We start from the raw sequence: 21726 nt of genomic DNA on the forward strand, positions 1-21726 counted from the left end.
GACCATGAGTGTATGTGGCAGTGAGCTGTGCTCCAGAATCAGCATCTGGCACTGCTCATGGCTGGCTTGGAGGCTTTTGCTTTAATACAGTAATGCAAAATGATTGCTTCTAGGGCCCAAAGTGGTATTTTCTGTATGGGCAGCTTTGAGTTATCACTGATGGGATATGTCTTTGCACATCACAGATGTGCCTTTACAGTATTCCCTGACAGACAAGACCTGTGTCATTGGTGTGTCCCCCACGACATTCCCTTGTATACAGCCAGAAAATACATTTCCCTTGTAGGAAGCCAGAGAGAAGAAAGAACAGCAGGGTAACATGGTCAAATAGGTGCTACATTTTCTTTTTCATAATTCAGGTTTCTTAAAAATAGTTCTCTGACTAACAAGCTTTATTGCATGGTAATAGATGCGAGTGAAGTATCCACAAAATATCCTTGAGTCAGAGGTCACCAGGAGCTGTTGTGCTGTTAGGAAGAGAGGAAAAGTTCCTCTTGAAAATACCCCCCTGGCACTTACTGTGACAGAGGAAGGTATTGGCCCCAAGTTGATCTTTGACTTATAAGCCATTGGTCCAGGATCAGATTTGTCCAAAAGCTCATAACCACAGATTGCTGTTTCATTACGCAGAGATTTGGGGAATTTAGCTTTAACAAATATGCTAGTTTTTACTACCATGGGTGTATTTTGTGTGAGCCAAATTACATAGTAATCTACCTTCAACAAATAACCTATGTCTTCCTGCCACTTTAAATCCCTCGTTCCCAAAACAGGGTGGAAAAAGCAGTGAGATGAAAATTACTGGTGTGCCAATTGAATCCAAAACAGTCTTCCTCTTATTTCAGATCAAGTCTTAGAAATACACTTTCAAATGGTATATGGAGCCACATCTCTGGATGGTGTAAATTAATGTAGCTCTTTTGAATTTTGCAGAACTACCCAAGCAACACTGGCTAACAATTCAGACAGTTCTTAAGTTTTATAATTTTAATATTAGATCTGAGAAACAATGTCATAATGAGATTTTTTTAATTATTATTCTCTTTGTAAAAAATCAGAGATTCACCCCCAAACAGTGCTAATAGTCTTGATACATAAAATTGGCATTTTAATATTCTATCTCCAAAAATATAATTACAAAACATTGTTAAAAATTCAGCTTTGACCATTTAACACTGCTGAATTAAATTTAGAACAATAAATGATTTGTAGAGGTGAACGTACCAGTGCACTTTTCCATTCTGGTGGTTTCACCAGTAAAAGATGCTCTGATAAATTTGGTGGAGAACGAGCACAACTTGTTCTGTTGGGGTGGATATAAGAGGAAACATTCATAGGAGTGTGTTGTTTCACAGCACTTTATTATGCTTTTTGCTTCAACTCTCACCTAATCTGCTAGTAAACACCCAGTGCAAAAATAGCTGCAGGAAGCCATGTGGAAATTATTTTGACTGAAACATTAGAAATAAAAGGAGTACATAAGTCGTGATCAGAAAAGTACTTTTTCAAATGGAAAAATGCAAGTTCCCTTTCAAGAAAGGTTTCCATAAAATTCCTGAGGTGTTTTTCTTTCACCTAGTGCAGTACCACCTTCTAAGTTGTTGGTAGATCTGGGGCAATATGGATAAACATTCCCCTGAAACCACAGTCTTATCAGTAATTCCAAATATGTGGTGAAAAGGTTACACCAAAGTAAAAGCAGCAGAGAGCAGCAGCTCTTTGTCACAGCAGACTGGGGGAGTTCTGTTCTTAGTGTCCTGACACAAATTGAATAAGGCACTGGTGTGGTAGGGACGTCTTTTATTAAAAAGTAAATAAATAAGATTACTCAGAAGGAAAACAGACACTATAACTACTGTGTCAGTGACATAAGCTGGTTCCACTTTCAGAATTAAACTCCCAAAGCAGACGCTGTCCAGTGTCACAGGCTGACTCACAGAAGCCATGATTCAGAGTCCACACAGCCATAAACCCAGCTGGCTCTGGCCACAGGCACGTGTGGCAGTGCTGCTCAGGTGGGGCAGCAGGAATTGCAGAGAGAATTCTTGGGGGAGAATTGCTTTCATTGCTGCAGGGCAGCAGAAGTTCTCCTGGCAGTAAAAGCTTAGGATTCCTGGGAAGGTTTGTGTCCCAGCTATAAAACACAGGAATGCAGAAGTAAGCAGCACTGGGCTGAACTTGGCTGGCAGTTTTGTATTGCAGCTGACAATTACTTCCTCGTCATGTTTAGTTTGTCACAGTGTGCTAAGGTGGTTTTATTTGGTAATCCAGTTTCCTAGTGCAGCTTCCTGTCAGAAGGATTGTTAAAGGTTGTCCCAGAACTTTGTGCTTCAGATCAAAACAAAGCAATGTATATTCAACTTCCAGCCCGTTCCCAGTTCAGTCACAGCAAAACAGAATTCTGTGTTTTGGCACATCATTAAAAAGTCAAAGCTCTATTCCAAGGCCAGATCAAGAAAACGAGGTCAATCAGAGATCAAACTGGCCTCCTTGGAAAACAAGGTTGTGCCAAGAACAAGCTATCAATTTGGGATTAGCAAGCTTTCATTCTACACAGAATTTCATTTGCAGTTGTCCCTCTGTGCAATACAACAAAGTGGCACAGATGGTTCAGTCTTTGTGATCTTCTGTGTTTCTCATTTTCAGCGCCTGTAAATTCATTTCCCACAATATTCCTCGTGCTGTAAGTTCACTGATGCTGTGTGAAATGCATGGGACAGAGTGGAAATGAGATTCCCTGCTGGGGAAGTGAGAGTCAGCTGATGGCACTGCAGGCCACGGGACTCATAAAGGAAGAAGAAAAGCTAATGCAGAACATTTTGTAGAAGCTCTGAAATGTTCAACTCCTGCTCCTTGGGCTAGGAGCACTGAGGAAAATTGAAATGGCAGAGCATAAAGAAACCTGTCCTGTCCCTATAAATGTGACATGTGGATGCATTAAGGAAAAGATACATGATGACAGTGCATTCCAGTGAAAAGGAACGTGGATACTTTGCATTCCTTTCTACTTGTACTCTCCTTTTTCCTCATTGCTTTCTTGCATCATATGGAAGGGTTTTTCACCAACATTGCTTCATCTTTTGAGCAAGCAGCTCTTTATCAGCTCATGACATAAGGCTGGCCAAGCCCTTATCAACACCTTCCCTTCAGCTGTTATCACATACCGTATCTTCATAGCTCAGCTGGATGTATTTCATGAAAGCAAATAGTAAATGACTCATTGAGCCTACTTTCTGTGTTATTGTTTTAGTCAAAGTATTTTCACCTTTTCTTCCTGTGCCAAAAAAGAGGTATTCAGCATATTCTCTATGTAAAAGGCAACAGGATTTCCATCTTTTTGAGTAGATGTCTGGAACAGAAAAAAGCTTTTAAAATGCAAAGGAAATTAGGCTATATATTTTTTTCCCAGCTTTGACACAGAATTAACCATCACAAGCAGAAAAGCAGCTCTGTGTGCACTCCTTTAGCAATTCATCACCAGCAGTTGAAAATACTTGCTAGGAAGGCCAATAAATTTCACTATTTGTTCCCTAAATTTTTTTCAAATGTAAATACTGACTTCAGTCACATAACTCAGACTCCAGCTCAAACCATTTTGAAAGTTTAAAATCTTTGTCATTCAGATGGTAGTTTCAGGTGATAGTGGAGTTATTCCAGGACAAAAGGCTTGGGTGAGAATAACTGCCCATTGATGGTCTTAAACACCAGTATTTACTACTCTGTTGCAAATGGTAATATAAAGTAGACTTCTGAGTAGAACCTGCAATGTAGAAGAATCTGAACAGTGCAACGTAAAACCCCAAGACTTACCTGAAGAGAAGCCAGACAGTTACAGGAACACCAGATCACTGCAGGTCTGTCTTCTAGAAACTGCTTTGTGAATTCAGACAGGTGTCTGATTTGTTACCACACTCTGAGGTTGGGTGCTGCCTCCAGAAAGCCCAGCTTTCCCTTCCTCCCAACAACTGCAGAGTGCTCAGTGTACAAATTTTAGTGTTTGTGTAGTCAGCAATTTAATCAGCCTGAAATAACCCAGCTGCCTCTTCCTCTTCTCACTTCATGGTGTTTGTAAACAAAAAGCAAGAAGCAGAAAATACATCTGGAATCAGATCTCAGCTCTCTTGTCTCTGTAGATATTGTAGATATATACCCATCTACTTCTCTGTATTAAACAAGAGAAGTGGAAGTGTCCAAAATCCATCACAATTGGCCATTTGTGGGATTAGAGGTTTTTTCCCCATATTAACAGCACAATAAGGAGGGAAAATCTCTTTTAATGAATGCAGTGATTTTAGTATCAGTTTTAATCATAATTCTATTTATTATTTAATGTCTGGTTTGTTGATAACTTAAATTCTGTTTTATTGATATAGACAGGAGTCTGAAGCAAGACCTATGAAATTGAAGAACTGATTTTGGGGAAAGTTTGGCCCTGCTGTGACTTCCTACTTTAGAGTGGACAGTGCTCTGAATGTTTTCAAGAACACAGGGAGTTAGTAATGTAACTTTTTCTTCCTGCAAAGTGTTCTGAGGATCACTGGACACAAAGCTTTGTTCTGCTGAAAGCTGGAGAGGCCACAGTTGCAATACTGAGCTCATTATAGGTACCACTCTTCAGAAAGATGTAATACATGGGGAGAATCCAGAAAGAGCACCACAAATCAGAGGGTTAGGAATAAAGGTAGGAGAAGTAAGGGCTGGGTATTTTCAAAAACAAACAAAGAAGATGGAAAATGTTACATTTTCCCCAGTTGTAAAGATATCATATTCAAGGATGGGAATCAGGAATCAGTTTTTGGCCAATCAACAAGGAGAAGGGCTGTCACTTTAATTTGAAGTTGACTTAAGATTGAATAGTGGAAAGAAAAATAAAGGAGATAGAGAAGCAGAACTCTTTTAGGGTGGGTTTAGTAGGCTGGAGAGGTCATCTCAGGGATGGAGACTGGCCTTGCAGGCCACTGGCTCAGGAGGAACATCCTCTGCACCAGCAGCTGGATGCCTTTGGATGCTGATGTGCATGGCCAGCCATTTCTGATGAGAAGAAAGCATCAGCACACCCCTAAAGCAGGGGAGAGGGTGTGCTTCTGTACTCACAGTTCTGGCATCAGCCGTGCTTAAAGTGAGGGAACCAAAGCTGATTTTGGGGGGTGCAGATCCTCTCTCCAACTTTAACTGAAACAGTAGTAAATTCAAGAACATTCTCTGAAGTAGGAAAAAGAGGCTTCCTAGGGCTAAAATTAGGAACTAGGAGAAAGTCTTGATTCCTTTGCACTTTTTTTTCTGTTGTCAAGGGAAAATCCTTTCCATAAACTTTTTTAAAAGCCTTATATTTACCAAACTGAGATGTGCATATTGTTTTCAGAGCACATACTTTGTGGATTATATATTCCTAACAGAATACCAGTTTTGGCTGACTGGTGGCACTAGAAATCCTCCGTGGATTAAGAAATAGAGTGCAGTAGCTAAGGCCAATTGTGGTTCTCAACATTTTTTATCAGCAAGTAAACTTGACTTTAAAATTAAACTTTCAGAATGAGGTTTTTTGTTGGGTTTTTTTGGTTTGTTTGTTTTTTGGGTTTTTTTTAAGTCACTTAAATGACTTTAGGTCATTTTTAAAAACTAAAGGCTGAATTATAACATGCTGAACCTTTTCTGCAGTTGGAATTGAGTATTCCCATGGCTGGCTGTGCAAGAAAAAGGCCATGGACTTGAAGGGCATAGAAGATGGAACAATTTTGTTTTCCTTAATAGCTCTTCTCCCAGTCAGATTTGATACACACCATGTGTATACATTCAGCATATATATATATATATATGAGTCTGTCTGTATAGCTTTTCTAGTTCTGTCTTCTGTGCAGTATTAAGTATTTAATCAATCTGGGGACTTCAGTCTCAAAGACAATCAACTGGCATTTTCTTTTTCTATATAATTCAAAGGTTATTGCTATATTTTTGCCTCTGTAACCCTTGAGAGAAGGGACTGGGGCCACACATGCCACTGAGAACTCACTTCACCTCTTAACAGGGTAAAATACATCTGAAAATTTAAATGAGCAAAAGCCACTGTGTAAACAGGGTAAGGATCAACATTTTCTGTCATAAATAAAATTGACTAGAAAATGCATTTTTCAAATCAGTGTTGTGGGTTTGTGGCAGTTATAAACAGGCAGCTTTAGTGTACATGAGTAGGGAAATGTAAGTGCTTGTGAAGTACAGAAATATGCAGAGTCTCAAAGACAAGAGGGCAGTCAGAATGTTGGTGCAAATTTTGTTTGTGGTTATCTGACAATGCAGTTTTCTGATCAGCTACCATAAAAGATTAGATCTCACATTATATTTCTTAACCACATAAGCATGTAAAATATGAAACATTTATGTGTGTGTTACTGAAAGGTAGGTTTATAACTTAGCTGCAGATATTCTGAGAAGGGGAGAAATGAGAAACAGGCAGAAAAGTCACCTAATGCTTACATTTGGGGCTGGGATGAGATCTGGGTTTCTTGGTGATGGTGGCTGTGTGTAACAAGTGCTGACCTTGGTTATCTGGCTTTCCTTGGTTTCAGAGATGGGCTAAGGGAAGCTGTAGCTTCATCTGGAGAGAGATGACTTCCTCTTTTTTCTTCTCTGAGCTTTGCACTCAAAACCTGTTGGTGCATTACAGCAAGTGAATATTTAGACTCTAACCATGTACAAGATTAAAACATACACTTAACCTTACATGCTGTGAATGATCTCTCTGAATTTAGTAGAACTAAGGTTAATATGCAAAGGTCAAGACAGCTGAGTCTTTGTAATTTTAATCAGTTAATGCCTTAGAAACAGAGGCCCTAATAGGGCTTGTCCAGTGACTTTTGTCAGAGGTTGGAGCTGCCAGTTGTTATGGGAGTGCAAACAATTAATAAGGATAATTACTGTGTTGATAATGTATATATCAACAAGATACTTCTGGACATAAATACAGTATATATGGCAAAAAACCAAAGCGTATTTTGGATCTTGATAACTGATTGAAAGCAATTAAGGTACCATGTTCTACTGAGTGTCCATTCATCACCTGAGCCGAGTCTGTCTGGCAGCAGCCTGGGCCATGCACACATGCACCCCTCACTGCAGACACACTGCTGCAGCTCCTGGATTTCAGTTCCAGTTACAACAGGCAAGGAGCAAACATCAGTCCCCAGCTGCAGGGGCTGACTTGTTCTGCCATGCTAACTCAGCCGTGTGCAAGCGTTTGGTCAAATACTTTATGCATATTTCTTTGTATTCCCTATTGCTATTGATTTTTTACCTTGTTCAAGCTTCACACAAAGCTGAGAGAACTTGCAATAAAATGATACAGGTAAACTAATAACTGAAAAAAAGCTTTGCTATGCATTTACCATGTATCAGCTGCTGTTCTGATTAAAAAGCAGAATTGTACTTTCATTGGATCATCTATGCAGAGGGAGAGAGCCTGCATGTATTGCTCTGCAGTTGCTTACTAGCCAATGAGAGCTGTTTGGGTGCCTTAAGACAGGCTGCCAAGGTCAGTTCATTAAAAAAATGTTCATTGCTCATGTTTAGGCCTAGACTGGAGATCCTATCAACAAAGTACATAGTAAAAATTATATAGAATTGAGGAATTAAAGAATTATCTCTGTTCTGTTTATTTCCCTCAGATTTGTAAGAGCAAGGCTAAGGAATCCCAGCAGTATTACCACAGCCTGTCCATCCGGCAGAGCCTGGCTATCAACTTCAACATCCAGCAGGACTGTGGCCACTTCCTGGCTGAAGTGCCACTTCGCCTCCTTCCGTGGGAGGACGAGGACGCCCCGGACGTGGAGGAAGAGCGGGAAGGAGAGGAGGAAGAAGCAGAGCAGAAGAGCGGAGACAGCGCGGAGGCCTCGCGCGGGGACAGCCCCGGCAGGCAGGGTGCCGCCGGCAGGCCGCGCAGCCGCGTGGTGGTGATCACGCGCGAGGTGCCGCAGCTGACCGTGGCCGACTTCGTGCGCGAGTCCGCGCCCCGGCACAGCAAGAGCCCCGACCTGTACGAGAGACAGGTCTGCCTGCTGCTGCTGCAGCTGTGCCTGGGCCTCGAGCACCTGAAGCCCTACCACATCACGCACTGTGACCTGCGCCTGGAGAACCTGCTCTTGGTGCACTCCAGAGCGGGAGGCAGCCCCCTGAGCCCCGAGGCCACAGAGCCCAATCCCAACACTGCCTGCCCAGCCAGATTAATTGTGAGCAACTTCTCCCAGGCCAAGCAGAAGAGTCACATGGTGGATCCCGAGGTGCTACGGGATCAGTCCCGCCTGGCTCCGGAAATCATCACTGCAACGCAGTACAAGAAGTGTGATGAGTTCCAGACTGGCATCCTCATCTATGAAATGCTGCACTTACCCAACCCCTTTGATGAGAATCCAGAGCTGAAAGAGAAGGAGTACACTTGTGCTGATCTCCCCAAGATTCCTTGCCGTTCTCTCTACTCTCAAGGGCTTCAGCAGCTTGCCAGCTGCCTGCTGAATCCCAACCCTTCGGAGAGGATCTTGATATCAGAAGCCAAAGGAATCCTTCAGTGTCTGCTTTGGGGTCCACGTGAAGACTTGTTCCATGCCCTCAGTACATCTTCCAACCCCTCACGGAGAGATGCTATACTTCAGAACTGGCTCGATATAAAAAGGACGCTGTTGATGATCAAGTTTGCAGAGAAGTCCTTGGAGAGGGATTGTGGAATTATTCTGGAAGACTGGCTTTGTTGTCAGTATCTGGCTTTTGCCACTACAGACTCACTTCATCGCATTGTGAGGCTCATGAAGCAGCACTAGTTGTAGAGCCCGTTGCTTTTCGTGAAGCATCCCCACCTCTGCCCCAGCCCTCACTCCAGCCTGCACTAGGGCTCACACTTTGTACAATTGTTACAAAACAGCCTAGACAACAAAGCCAGCACCTCTGAGCAAATGGGTTCCAATTGGAGAAATTGCATCCTGTACTAAGTATGACAGAAACTTTACTTTTTTGCCAGGCCTGCTAGGGATTGATCACATACACGACTGCATGTGGATCATACAGTATGTAACTTGATTCATATCTGGCTGAAAAGGAGAGCAAGCTTTGATACCACTATTTCTACCACTGCAGTAAACAAATTGCCCTCCTCTTCTGGGTAGTTTCTGTCATTTCCTACGCAGCATTGAGCAGTGAATAGCAGTGACCATAAGCAGAGACGGATTAGTGGTGAATGTGAGATGAATTATCCACCATGCCACAAAACACTCATTTGCTGTCACTCCACATACTACACATCTCCTCTCAGCTTAATCAGTCCCCCACAAGCAGGCTGTGCTCCTCTTTCCTTTGGTCTCAACCAAACAGGTTCTGATCTTTCTCTTACGCTTTACATCTGTACTTTCCTCCCCAGATGTGGTTTTTCCACTGAGCATGGCAAGTGTCAGTGAGCAGTAAGAACCTGTGTTCAGTCCTCTTCCCTCCTCCTCTGCCTCACTGCCTACCCATATCCCTTCTAACCATGGATCCACAATTTCATCAATGCTGCCTTAATCACACCATTACCCTTAGCTTGAGACCTGTGCATTAAAAAGCAGAATATGCACACTTTATCTATCCTGTTTCCTAGGCAACTTTCACCACTCTGGACTGTTGATGTACTGTAGCCATAACCACATTTATACAAGAACAATACAACACTTGGTGGACCATTGAAATTCCCCTTCCATCACAAAAAGCACTAAAGCCTGACTTGGAATGGATGGGACATACATAGCCTTCTCTGACAATCACTGCTATGAATCAGGGATGAAAATAAAAGCCACCTCTTCTGTTTTGTTTTGGTTTGCTCTTGTCACTTATGCCATACAGCAAAGTGAGACTGAAATTGGCTCTGCAGGTTTGTTGGCAGTAGATAGAAATGTTGAGAGCTTGTCTGTGTGTAGCTAACAGGCAGCATGGAGATACTTTTACTGCAGACACAGTTCTCTGAAGGGTGAAAACAAGGGGGCAAAAACTCTGTTGTTTAATTATTGAGGGAGCTGTTAAGTTTGGCAGCCACGACCAGCAGCACCGTGATCCACGTTTCCTGCAGCAGTGCTTGGCTGCCATCTCTGCCCATCATCTTTGCCTGTTGCAACCAGTGTTTTCTAATGTTGCTACAGACAACACCCTAAAAATGGAATGTTGTCAGAAGAGCTCAAAGAGCATCACAGACAGAGTTTTGGACTAGAGCAGGAATTAGTGAGGATTGAAGAGTCAGAATTTTTAAAACCTCAACTTGAAGGAGCTTTTTCACTTTTAGAGGCCACTGCTGACTTCCTTCTGTGCCCTAACAGCTGTTTCCCATGGAACCTCTGGACAGACATTATCCTTGCTCAGTTTTGGTAGGCTAGGAGTTGTTTCCTGAGTTGCTCTGAAGAATGGATCTGGATGCAGAGGGAAAAGCAATCCTGAATATTCTGACCTGGGTGATGGAAAGCAGACAGCCATAGTTATGAGCCTGTGCTTCTCTCCTATGGATTGGATCTATGTGCAATTCTTGTATTGTTTTTTAAAGCTGTACATTACAGTGTTCACTTTACACACCAGCCTTTACCCGATGCTAGATCTGCAGCCCCTTCCTTTACTTTCCTGGCACATAAATGCACAGATATCCATGTGTTCTTTTTATGGATTGATGTTCCATTTTAATTGTTAAAACTGTGAGGATTCAATTCACTTCAGCCTTGAAACAAATAGCCACTTTATACAACATATGCATTCTTGGACCACGTGCATGGAAACTGAACCAACAGTCCTGCAGGCTTAAAGTCAGCGAGAGTAGCTCTGGATGCACGCCGCACATCGAGGGCGTGTCTGTGTCATCCTGCTCTGCACCTCTCAGAGCTCAGCTGATGGCGTGTGGAAGCCTACATTGATTGTGCTGTAGTATAGACTGTCTTCGTTGCCTTTCGAAAGATTTTTTTGAAACTTCTGGTTGTTCTTTTGTTTGATTCACCTGTATCAGTGAAGGATCAGGCAAGGATAAGGATAATATATTTTAATGTGATATGTATGTTTTTCTTTCTCTTTTTGGCAAGAAGGTTAGGATGGTGGCATTGATGCAGAAAAACAGGACAGTGCATTAAAAGCCCAAGTGCAATGTGTGTAGTTGAAGTACTTCCTCTGCGTCAGGAAAGAAAGTTTCTGCACTACTGCTGAGCAGCTTGTAGAAGAACCTTTACAAAGAATCTCCTGTTCAGTGCAGCCCTGCTTTATCTGGACACAGGAAGGCAATGCTCCCATAGTTCACATACACCGAGCATGGCAAGTCACTTGTGTACTACCTACTAGCTGTTAGTGACAGTGTGCTGAGCTGCCAGTGGGCTTCTTGTTCTCTGTGGTCTGGTTCTGTGTTTGTTGCGTGGTGTGTGTGTGCACCTGACTTCCCAGCTAGCTCAGATAGGCATAGGAGTAACTGTTGGACCACTTGGCATTGCAGTGGGGCAATCCCTGGGAGCCTCTGGGTGTTCCCATGTTTAGGGACACGCGTTCCCGCTGCCGCTTTGATGTCAACACGCACATGCAAAGTTGGATTTTGAATGTTGTACAGCCGTACGTGTTAATGCAGCTGGTCCAACGCCTTTGTATCTCTAGCTATCTAACTTCAGTTTGTATCTTTTGTGATGAACCAATACTCATTTTAGCTCTGCAGTATAATCAAGCATGGATAGATGTTCACTACCAACCTCTTTCTTGTGCAGCACTGGGTAAACTTTAGCAATTTGTAATGTTGTGTGGTTTTTTTCTTTAAAAAAGAAAGAATGGCCAATGTAATCAAACCTGATCTGGCCTGAGTTCTTCCTTGAGGAGCTTGAGGCTGACTTTGCAGATCTGCCCATAACTGATGATTGCAACTGTGTTTGTGGTGGTTCTCCATCCTGGCACCAGATTGTGCCACGTAAATACACAAGAATGTATGCATTAAACTGATTGTAAACAAATCCTAAGAATGCTACAGCATAATTGCTAAGCAAAAGGAAAAAAACCCGCTCTGTTTGTAACAGGATCCTGTGTATGGCAGGAACAAAACCCCTGGCTGTGCATGTTAGAACGTACTTGAATACGTGCACAGATCTTGAATTTTTTTTTAGCAATGTCGCACTTTCAGTTGAGCTCAAGAAATAGGAAGAGCTGCAAGTCTAAGATAACAGTATTGTCTGTAAATATATATTTTTCTATTAATAAAAGCTGTCATTCAGATATTTTTAACATGAACTCTAAAGATTTTTCCAGTGGAAACTAATTCCTGGAAAAATCAAATGCTTGTTTGAAGAATTATGATGAGTGGTTTCTGATCCTTTTAGAGCCATTAAAACCCTCTCTAATATTACAGAGAGAGCACAGTGATTGGATTCACAATGTTTAGTGCCTTGTCAAAAACCTGAAATGTAGCTGGTCAGTTGGTGGAAATCTTACTCTTTTCATAACAGCCCTAGAAATAATACTGCCCATGTAAAGATGCACAAGACTTTACAAAATTAAATGCTGTACTTTGTATGATACTGGGTTGATCTATTCCATAAGATTTGTGTGAACAGGTTCCTTTAAGTTGCTTGTAGTACAGCATAAACCTGAAGTAATAAAACTGTGGGCTTTCAGATTTGGGATCTGGATCAGGGGGAATACCAGTGGATACCAAGTCAGTTATTCCAGCCTGGCCAGGCATCAGGAGAAGCCTCTTGCTCCGACAATCTGCTGCAGACTCCGCGCGGGATGGGGATGTGCTGCTCCTGCTGCAGGTGGTGGAGCTGCTGCACCCCAGCCCTGGGCTGTGGTGGGAAATGCAAACCTCTTCAAACAGGAGGGCTGCAAGAGCTGCTCCTGAGGTGATATGGAAAGTGGGTTAGTTTTGTATTTCTTCAGTGGGAATTACTTCTTACTAATTGTCTGTCAAACCTCAGATCTGATCCAGTCAATATGCATAACCAGGTGAATATAAAGGGACTCTACTGGTAAAAGCTTGCCTACAAATTTTTAGGAATGAGGGAATCCAGAATTTTCTTCTGGAGCCCCTGGAATGTCCAAATACTGAAGCCTGGTCTCACTTCAGTATTCAGACCGATGAAATCAGTAACTCCAGCCAGGATACCATGATGCTGCCCCACAGAGAAGAGTGCAGGTAGCATTTACAAAAATATTCCACCTTAAATCTTTTATGCTCCACACATCCCACCCAGAAAGTATGAATGGATCATCTTGACATGTCAATACAAGAGAATTCCTACACGTTGTAGAGAAAAATATATTATTTAAATAAAATATGTGTGTTAGGGTTGAACTACCTGCAGAATTTATTCAGCAGCTTCGTACTGTAGGTCCTTAATTTTTAACATGTATTTGCTGCTGAAATAAAATGTATCTGGTTCTGAATTCTTGTGAGATTCCCATCTAAATTAATTTCTTTTGTTTGTAATAACAAATCTTTATGTAAATATAAAATAAATTATCCTGTTTTTATTTAAATCAATTTTAAGTTTTCTGAGGGATACAATAGAAACTGAGTTAGACCTTTTAATGCACTTTCTTTTCCCCCTTTCTCTAAATTGACTGTTTCTCAGTACAAACAGTACTTTACTGCATGACTAGACCATCAGTTTTACTCTGATTTCCAGAGGTGGTGTTGGTTCTGCTAAAACTCCTGTAAGACCTGGAGCACAGTCAGAGCCCCTCAGCCAGCACAGAGAGAGATGTGACTGTGATTTAGTTATGCAGTAAGATGACATCAAAGTACAGAACAGAATTTTAAATACCTCTACAAAAATACACCTGTGGAAATATTCTGTAAACAATCATGTGGATTACAAAGACTTCAAGCAAAGAATACACAAAAAATACTTCTCAAAACACTGGGGAGAAATGTCGCAAGGGCACCCTCAACTCCAAAAGAAGGAGCAAGTCTTTTTCCCTGCTGTGCTGCAGAGAATTTCTGGCAGACATTTGTATGGATTTTCTTACTGACCTGGATGCAGTGTTAGAAGGATGGTGATTTTGAGTAGGTGTAGAGTGTAATTTAAATCATTTCCTGTAAGTCTCCTTGCATTGGTGCTCCACTCAGCATTTACCTGGAAACCACAGAATGCTTTCAGATCAAGCAGAGTTGCCAGTGAGAAAAGAAATACTCAACTTACCTGTACATAAGCATTTTACCACTCTGCAGAATTTGAGAATTTGGTTTTTACTTCAGACTATAAAGATTTTTTTTTCCATAAATTTAAGGGGAAGATTTCAGGGATTTAGAAGAGGTTGGAGTTTTTTTTTATATGGAATAAATATTTGTTCATAAATATATATATATACATACATATATATATATATGAGTGCATGTGGGCATGTTTTAATATATATGTATGTATATAAATTTTTTATCCCAAAAGTATTCTTTGCCCCTTTTTGCTTGAAAATCTATATATATTATATATTGTATATATAATATATATTTTAAGAGTGTGTAAATTTTAATATAGTAGTTTCATAAATAACACCTCTTCAAAAATGACTCAAAACTTCTGCTTCCTTGTTCTTTGGATTGTTGGTATTAGAAGGTTTTGCAGTTGAAATCCTTGGGTTTTTTCCTTTTAAACCTTACTTATGCTGAGCATTTAAGAATATGTTCTTGTTTTTAATAAAAGGGGGAAATTTATTTTTAAATTGGGGATTCCAAAATCAGTGAACTTTTATAAATGGGATTTCTTTAAATGCCTTGAATAAGGGAATTTATTTTAATTTCTTTTTTCAGTTCCATTCTTGTGGGTAATTTGTATTTGGAATTCCTGGTTGCATTGCTTTATCTGGTGCTTCATATTGATATTTACACATTTTTATATAAATAAGTATATAAACTTCAAGCCTTCCTTTGTGATCAGGGGCAGTTACACTCTGGTTTGCTGTGGTACTTTGCTGTGTACTCCGTGGCATTCATGTTACTGTGTAAATAAACTAGTTTTATTACACTCCAAATCAAACTGCCTGTTTTTCTCCCTTCCTAGGCAATTAGACAGAAAGTGTTTTTCTGAGGCAAGCACCAGTGCAGCAGAGGATTTGACTCCTCGAGCAGCTGGGTTTGCAGCAGCAGTGCAGGTGTGGCAGGTGCCCACACCCAGCTGCAGAGCTGCCCGTGCTGGGGACAGGGACACTGCCCCACCTCCCACCTCTGGCATCTGCCCGGGAAGCCTCACCATGGCTGGCACTGGTTCAGCTCCATCTGGCAAGTGGCAGCAACAGCCCAAAAATAAACTGGCCACCAGTGGCTGCTGTTGATTGAACCAGAGTCTTGTAAGGCCAGCTTGGAGAGAAGTGACTTGGCACGATAATGACAGCGGCCACACTGGGGACAACCCTTGGCATGTAAGGAGCTGAGCCAAAGTTAGAAATTTCCCTAGAGTGGACAGGGTTTAAATGACCTGCTGTGAAGGAATAAAATGACTCTTAAGTCAAATTTTTACGTGCAGGGACAAAGCAGGAGGTGCCTCCAAGGCAGTTGTCTGCGGTGGAATTCATTGTGTCTGATCTGTTACCTTGAAGCATCCGACCTGATGGAGGGTCTGTGGGAAACAGATGGGATAATGTGCATCTTCTGCAGTGTGCAGACACACTTCAGTGGCACTGAGATCAAACAGCTCAATTTTGTACCCACGTTTGACAGGCAGCAATGGTAGCTGCAGATGCTAATTTATTAGCGTAGAACAGATGACACCATATACGTCGGAGCAGCGCCGTGCCTCTGCATGACAATCACACTGCTCACAGATACTCTTGAAAGAAAAACAAAAACAACCCAAAACCACAGCCTGCAGGCTCTGTTCTCCCCACAGTCACAGTGGCTTTGCAGAGGTATGTCATCGTTTCAATGATCAGAATTAGTTGAAGTGTAACTACTACCTGCCCTTCACATTTATTCCTTAGACACTGTATGAAAGCCTTTCAAAAACAGTTGAAGCTATTGTCCTCACCCCTTTGAATGTAGAAAGCTAGCTGGCTCCAAAGGTGTCACACATAAATACACAGCACGTTTTACAGCCTGACACATACTTTGGCTTTGCCACAGTAATCCCTGTTCACTTCAACAAAGTGCCATGGAATGGACTTCAGCTGAACAGAGTTCGATTATGCCATTTATGTCAGTGACAATCATCACTCTGCAGGGAAAAGATATGCAAAAATAGACTGAACCCTTGTCAAGACATGATAATTATACTAGTTTGACTAAAATCTGTTGGAAATTAATTTAGTTCTGTTAGTGCAAACTCTCTTGTGGGTGTCCTTAAGCAGTCGCAGTCTGGCGTTCTCGTTTCAGCTTGTGCCAGACATGAACACAAGTGGAACAGATGCCTGGTTTCAGTTGATGCAAAAATGTCTGTATCAGATTTTTCACCAGCTCAGAAACTCGCCCAATAGTAGAGCCATGTGCTAACAGGATAAACCTTTCTTTTGTGGAAGCCTCCCTGCATCACTTGAGCTCTGCAGGCTGCTGCTTTTGCCCCAGTTAATGAGCCTCTGTGGTGCCCCACAGGAATCACAGCATCCTCCTTGCCCAGAGGTGCTTTTAACCAGGCTCGGTGGAAGCCGTTCCCAAGGCAAACTGCTCTGCAGAGAGAGGCTGTAGTTTCAATTCTGAGCTGCCTTGTAGCTCTGTGGAGAAAGATACACATTTAAACACAGTGTTGGGCCTTCAAATCTGCTGCACTTGGTGCTGCTGCTGCTGTCTCAGGAGGCAGCACTAAAGCCTGCTCGTTAACCCACCCCAGTGGAAGGTGGAGGCAGGCTCCTTGCCGTCAGTTCGGTGCTTCCAGATGAACAAAAAGTCATTGTCTGGCAAACAGGCACCAGGGGAGTCACTGGGAGAGCAGCTTGGAGGCTCTGAGGCAGATTTGGTTGTGTAAAATCAGAGAACTCAAAGTAATAGCTACCAAAGGTGCATTTTCTATTACATCTCCTGTTCTCACCCTTTGTTTTGCTGTCATTAGAGTGAACTTTTGTTACATTGCAGCTGGCAGACTCAGGACATGTACAGAAGGAAGCACTGGAAGTAACAGGCAATAATTTAAGGTAAAATCACAAAACTATTTCTTATCTTCCAAAAAGTGAAGGATCAGGAATAGGAAGGTTTCTTGCTCAGGTATTTACCTGTCTGCTCTTGTCAGCACCAGCCCTACCAACAGATCCCCAGCAAGCTCCTTCTCCAGCTGCTGCCTGGTGTTTTCAGGTGCTGGGAGGAGCCCATGCTCCCCTGCACAGCCCAGTGAGACAGGACAGCCCCAGGGGCAGAACTTGTGTGCAGTGGGGCTGAGGGGCAGATCTCATGTCAGATGCCAGGTTTTGGCTGATTTCACTGGAGTCTTAACGGTCGAGATAAACTGCAGTGAATAGCAGATTACCCTTAAAAAACATGAAATCCCTGCAGTGTATCTACAAGAAGCAAGCTATTAACTTTGCACCTCTCCAAAGTGCAGAAGGACATAAATGTTCTTGTAAAGAAAATGAAGAATTAAATCTAGGTAATAAAATTCTCCTGGTTCCTACATGGGCACTAAATTTGAATCAAGTTACTCTTGGAAATGGGCCAGAAGTCTGCCCATGTACAACCACCAGTGCAACCATCAAAAGAAAAGGAAATTCCCATAACCTGTGAGCCAGTCATGCAGCTTCTCTTGGCCAGGGAAGAAAGTCTCCTTTGAAACTTCTTTCCATTTACATAACTGGGAAAAAAAAAAAAGTTTTGTATGCTCTGCTATATTAGTCCTTCATCTTATGCATTTGTATTTGCACAGGAGTTATTGCTGAAGCTGCAATCACAGGACACCAGGGTGTGCTTTAGCTTCAAACAAGACACAACAGGAAGTCAGAAGAGGTTGTCAGATACTACATGGCAAATGTTTAATGGCATTAGTTACAAATGTTTAAATACCATCCAGACCCAGAGCTTCACCATCCCTGGCCCTTTTGCAGCAGTGAACTGTTCAAATCATGTCCCTGTGGCATGAAGTGTTTCTCCCTGTACCTTGGAGCTCAACATCTCCTTCCATAGGAACTGCAGCACACAGTCCTGATCTCTTCCTTGCTCTGAGTGAGACCTTTTCTGTTGTAGGTTTTAGAGGTGTTTTGGCTCAGACTGGGGCTAAGAGTAAGGGTACAGCATTCTGTAGAAATGGCAGAATGTGTTTCATCCACAGCCCATCAGCAGCCTGTTTGCTTCTGCTGGGCAGACACGTCCATGCTTAGAGTCTTGAAAATTCTGGATGTTCACATAAAAATATTTTGCTTATTTTTTACTAGGAATTAGTCTGTGTTCATCCAACTCAACATTCCCTTTGGTGGTTTTGTCTGGTTTTTTTTTTTTCAAATAATTCAAATCCATATGGAGTCTTTTACAATTTTCTGCAATTTATGCTAATCTTGAACAGATTTCATTTTGTGATTAATTACTTCTTCCTGCAAATCAGCAACTGGAAACACTGAGCTAAGACTACTTCCTAGGCACAGTTGTCTGTCTTCCCTAAAGAATTTGTACTTGTTACATTGCTTTTGTTCTGTCACAATTAAAGGGTTTTATTTTTCTTCATTCACCAGAAGTATAATAAAAATGCAGTGTGAATTTTGTGTTGATCCTAAATCACTTTACAAGAAGAGATTAATTGCTATGCTACAGATCCAGGAACTGATGGACAGCATGGCAAAGGAGTGTATAAAAAAGACACAGCAAGCCATTTGGGGACAATTGTATGCAGGAATCCAGGGCTGTTCAACTAAACCATCTCCTACAGTATTTCTGTTTGCATTCTATTCACCACTGACTCACAACTATCCATCACGACTTGGCAGCCTCCTTCAATGAAATCTATTGCAGAATGATTTTTATAGACTTATCAATTTGTTTTGTCGATTTTAATAACGGCTGCTCGAACACAAAAGTAACAAGATACAGCCCCAAAAGAAAGGGTTCAGAGCTATAGCACTGGAGTACCAGGTGAAGCTGCTCTACCATTTCAGCCCCCATACACGTCTAGACTGAGACTAGTGTCCTCTGTCAGTTCAGCATCCTCTTCTGTCTCCCAGGGAGGTGTCAATACCTCTGGTTTGCCGGAGAAACTCTGTTTTGGAGCAGCTTTCCCACTTGGAATTTCCCACAGCCTAATTCCAAGGTATTGCTGAGCAGCCTTTCTTACAAAGAGGACATTGGGAATGAGCCTCATTAACATGAGTAGGAGTCCAGTGGTCAACTGCCTCGGCACCCCTCAGAAATGGGAGTAGCAGGCACTGCATTTCCTAACTCCCAAATCTGCTGTGGTACTATGCTGATGACTTCAAGCAGTCTCTACTAGAAGCTTCAAAGGCCCTTGTGTGATGAGCACATCCAGATCTTATCACCCCCAGAGGTCCCTTCTGAGATGGCATGACACCTTTCATCACCACATCAGTGTAAAATACACTGAACAGAGCCCCTGTGATCGTGGGCAGAGAGTTAGAGCCCATTGGAAAATGTCAGTTCACTGTGTAAATCTCCCTTTTGCTATTGGGCAACTTGCAAACAGCAAACTGTCAAGGCTCTTTCTCTTGCTGTAGCCAAAAGGTGTCTCTGTAAAGCTTGGGATCCCTCGAGCTGTGCTGGGTACCCTTCCAATACTGCTGCACTGGAAAAAAGCCATCTGCTGAGCAGCACACCATGGGCCCCATCAGGCATCAGGAGCAGGGAGAGGGGGAGGCAGGTGGGAAATAACAGCCCAAGGCTCCTGTAGAACTCCTGCCTTGCTAGAAGGGCTGTCTTTACAGCACTATTGCCAATTTGACAGGAAAAGATAGTGGATACAAACTACCTGCTTCAGACGCAGACCCAAGATGGGTTTGTAAGAAAATGAGAGCTGCAGCACTGTCTCCTCAAAGGAAGTCCCTGTCAGCACCTGTCAAGCACTGCCAGACCTGGCAGTCCTGCTGCAGGCAGCTCTCAGTCTCCAGAGGACTGGGGACCTTGTGGCAAGCAGAGAACTGGCCCGAGAGCCTGACTGGTGGCTGCAGAGCTGCTCCACACTGCTCTGTGTACAGCCTGGATTGAGCTGTGCTGCACAAGGTTTCTGGCCAGACAACATGGGTTTTCCCCACAACATTCCCATAAAAAGGCTCCTGGGCAGGCAAATAGTGTCTACCTGCACTGAGAAAGAGAGGGCTGCAAATGGTGTAGCCAGAGCTCAGTGGAGCTCTGCCTGCCTAATAACTCTAAGCATGTAACCTCCAAATCCCATTAGTAAGTTTAAATAAGTCTGAAGGGAAAAGGTGTCAGATTTACCACAGACCTGACTCTGGAGTCATCCCCCTGCAGGGCTGAGCCTGTCGCCCATGGCTGACACCACTGGCTTGTACCAATAACAATCACCAGCAAAAATAACTTTTCCATAATACTTTCTTTAATGTTGCATGCCTTTGTAAGGCTCTCTTCTCTTATCCCTCTTCCTCTTTTTATTTTTTTCTCCTTTGATTGTTTTCCAAATTTTTCCTGTTAGTTATTAACTAAATGCCAACTCATTGTGTATGTAGTAATCAGATTATCTGCTAATACCTGCCTAAAGCAGTCACCATTGATTAAAAGAAAGAGTGGTCATTATGTTATTTTTAATACAAATTATTTAGGTCCTGAGGCCGAGATTGAAATAAAGGAGAGATCAAATTAATGAGGGATTGAATTAAATTAGAAACATCTGATTGCAATATTTCCCATATCTCCAAACTGCCAGAAGAAGACAGTGGTATGACTGTGAATTTCTGTTATTTCATGAAAAAGCATGAACAGCTTGTTTTAACTGCATCTGAGAAGTGTGCCTTACCATGGATATAGCTGGGTAAGTGCTCAAAATCCACAGCAATTTTGAAAGAGGATATAATGCAAAAGATTTAATCAGAACATGAGCCACAAAATCTCTGCTAGTTTCTTGTTTCATACAATGCAGGCCAGATTTCCAGGCACTCTGTTCACCACTGCCTCCCCCACAGGCATGGGTGCACCCAGCCCCTGAAAGCAAAGCTCTGGGTCACCCTTTGGATGCAGGAAAATTTAATACATTCCTTCAGTTATTAAGATTGCTTTTGAATAATTTTATCTTTTCCACCCTCCCCAAAGTGTCTTAATGAGGGATATGATGTGAAAGCACTTCCTTAGCTTCTAATTTGAACATTTTTATTAGTTCTAAATAGCACAGGGATGAAGATTTCAAGCTTGCTCTCTACAGGGAGCAATCAGTGGGCTCAGGACGATGTCTGAACTGAACTGAGCTCCTCAGTTTTAAAAGTGGTCTTTCTAATCCTGCTTCTTATCCCACTAATCATCAACAATCCCATTGCTATTCCTGCCCTGAGTGTGACTTCATCACAGCAGTACTCGTGTTGCCCTGCATTTCAGTACTGAACTGCTTGTGAGAAATGCTTTAAGTGACTTGATTGATTGTTTATCTCCCAATCATAAATGCTAATTACAGAGCTGAGAAGATTGCTTTGTCTTTATTGCCATACTTCCACATAGAAATATAGAAAATTAAATTTTTTATGATTTCAGTGAGTTCCCTTTATACTTTGATCCAGCAAGTGCAGAGGACAGATTACTGTTTCCAATGTGATAGACTGCTTTACAGAAGCAGTAAGCCAATCAAGAGAAAAATCTTGGCAGATTTTGGAAGTTGTGGCCTAATTCTATCCTTCACTGCATTTCCTCGTCTC

The 21726-nt window shown here is 42.2% G+C and overlaps 1 protein-coding gene across 7 annotated transcripts in view; it reads left to right on the forward strand.

The window, feature by feature from the left end:
- The window catches only part of PEAK1 (pseudopodium enriched atypical kinase 1), a 111664-nt gene extending 96679 nt beyond the window's left edge, over positions 1-14985 (forward strand). For all 7 annotated transcript variants that reach the window (XM_039731317.1, XM_039731308.1, XM_039731363.1 and 4 more), the window contains one exon: positions 7659-14985. In XM_039731317.1, coding sequence (XP_039587251.1) covers positions 7659-8804 — 1146 coding nt within the window. In that variant the 3' untranslated portion in view covers positions 8805-14985. The remainder of the gene's footprint in view (positions 1-7658) is intronic.
- Positions 14986-21726: the final 6741 nt, after the last annotated feature.

Source organism: Passer montanus, unplaced genomic scaffold (assembly GCF_014805655.1).
Source record: "Passer montanus isolate IOZ18808 unplaced genomic scaffold, ASM1480565v1 scaffold111, whole genome shotgun sequence".
Classification (NCBI taxonomy): domain Eukaryota; kingdom Metazoa; phylum Chordata; class Aves; order Passeriformes; family Passeridae; genus Passer; species Passer montanus.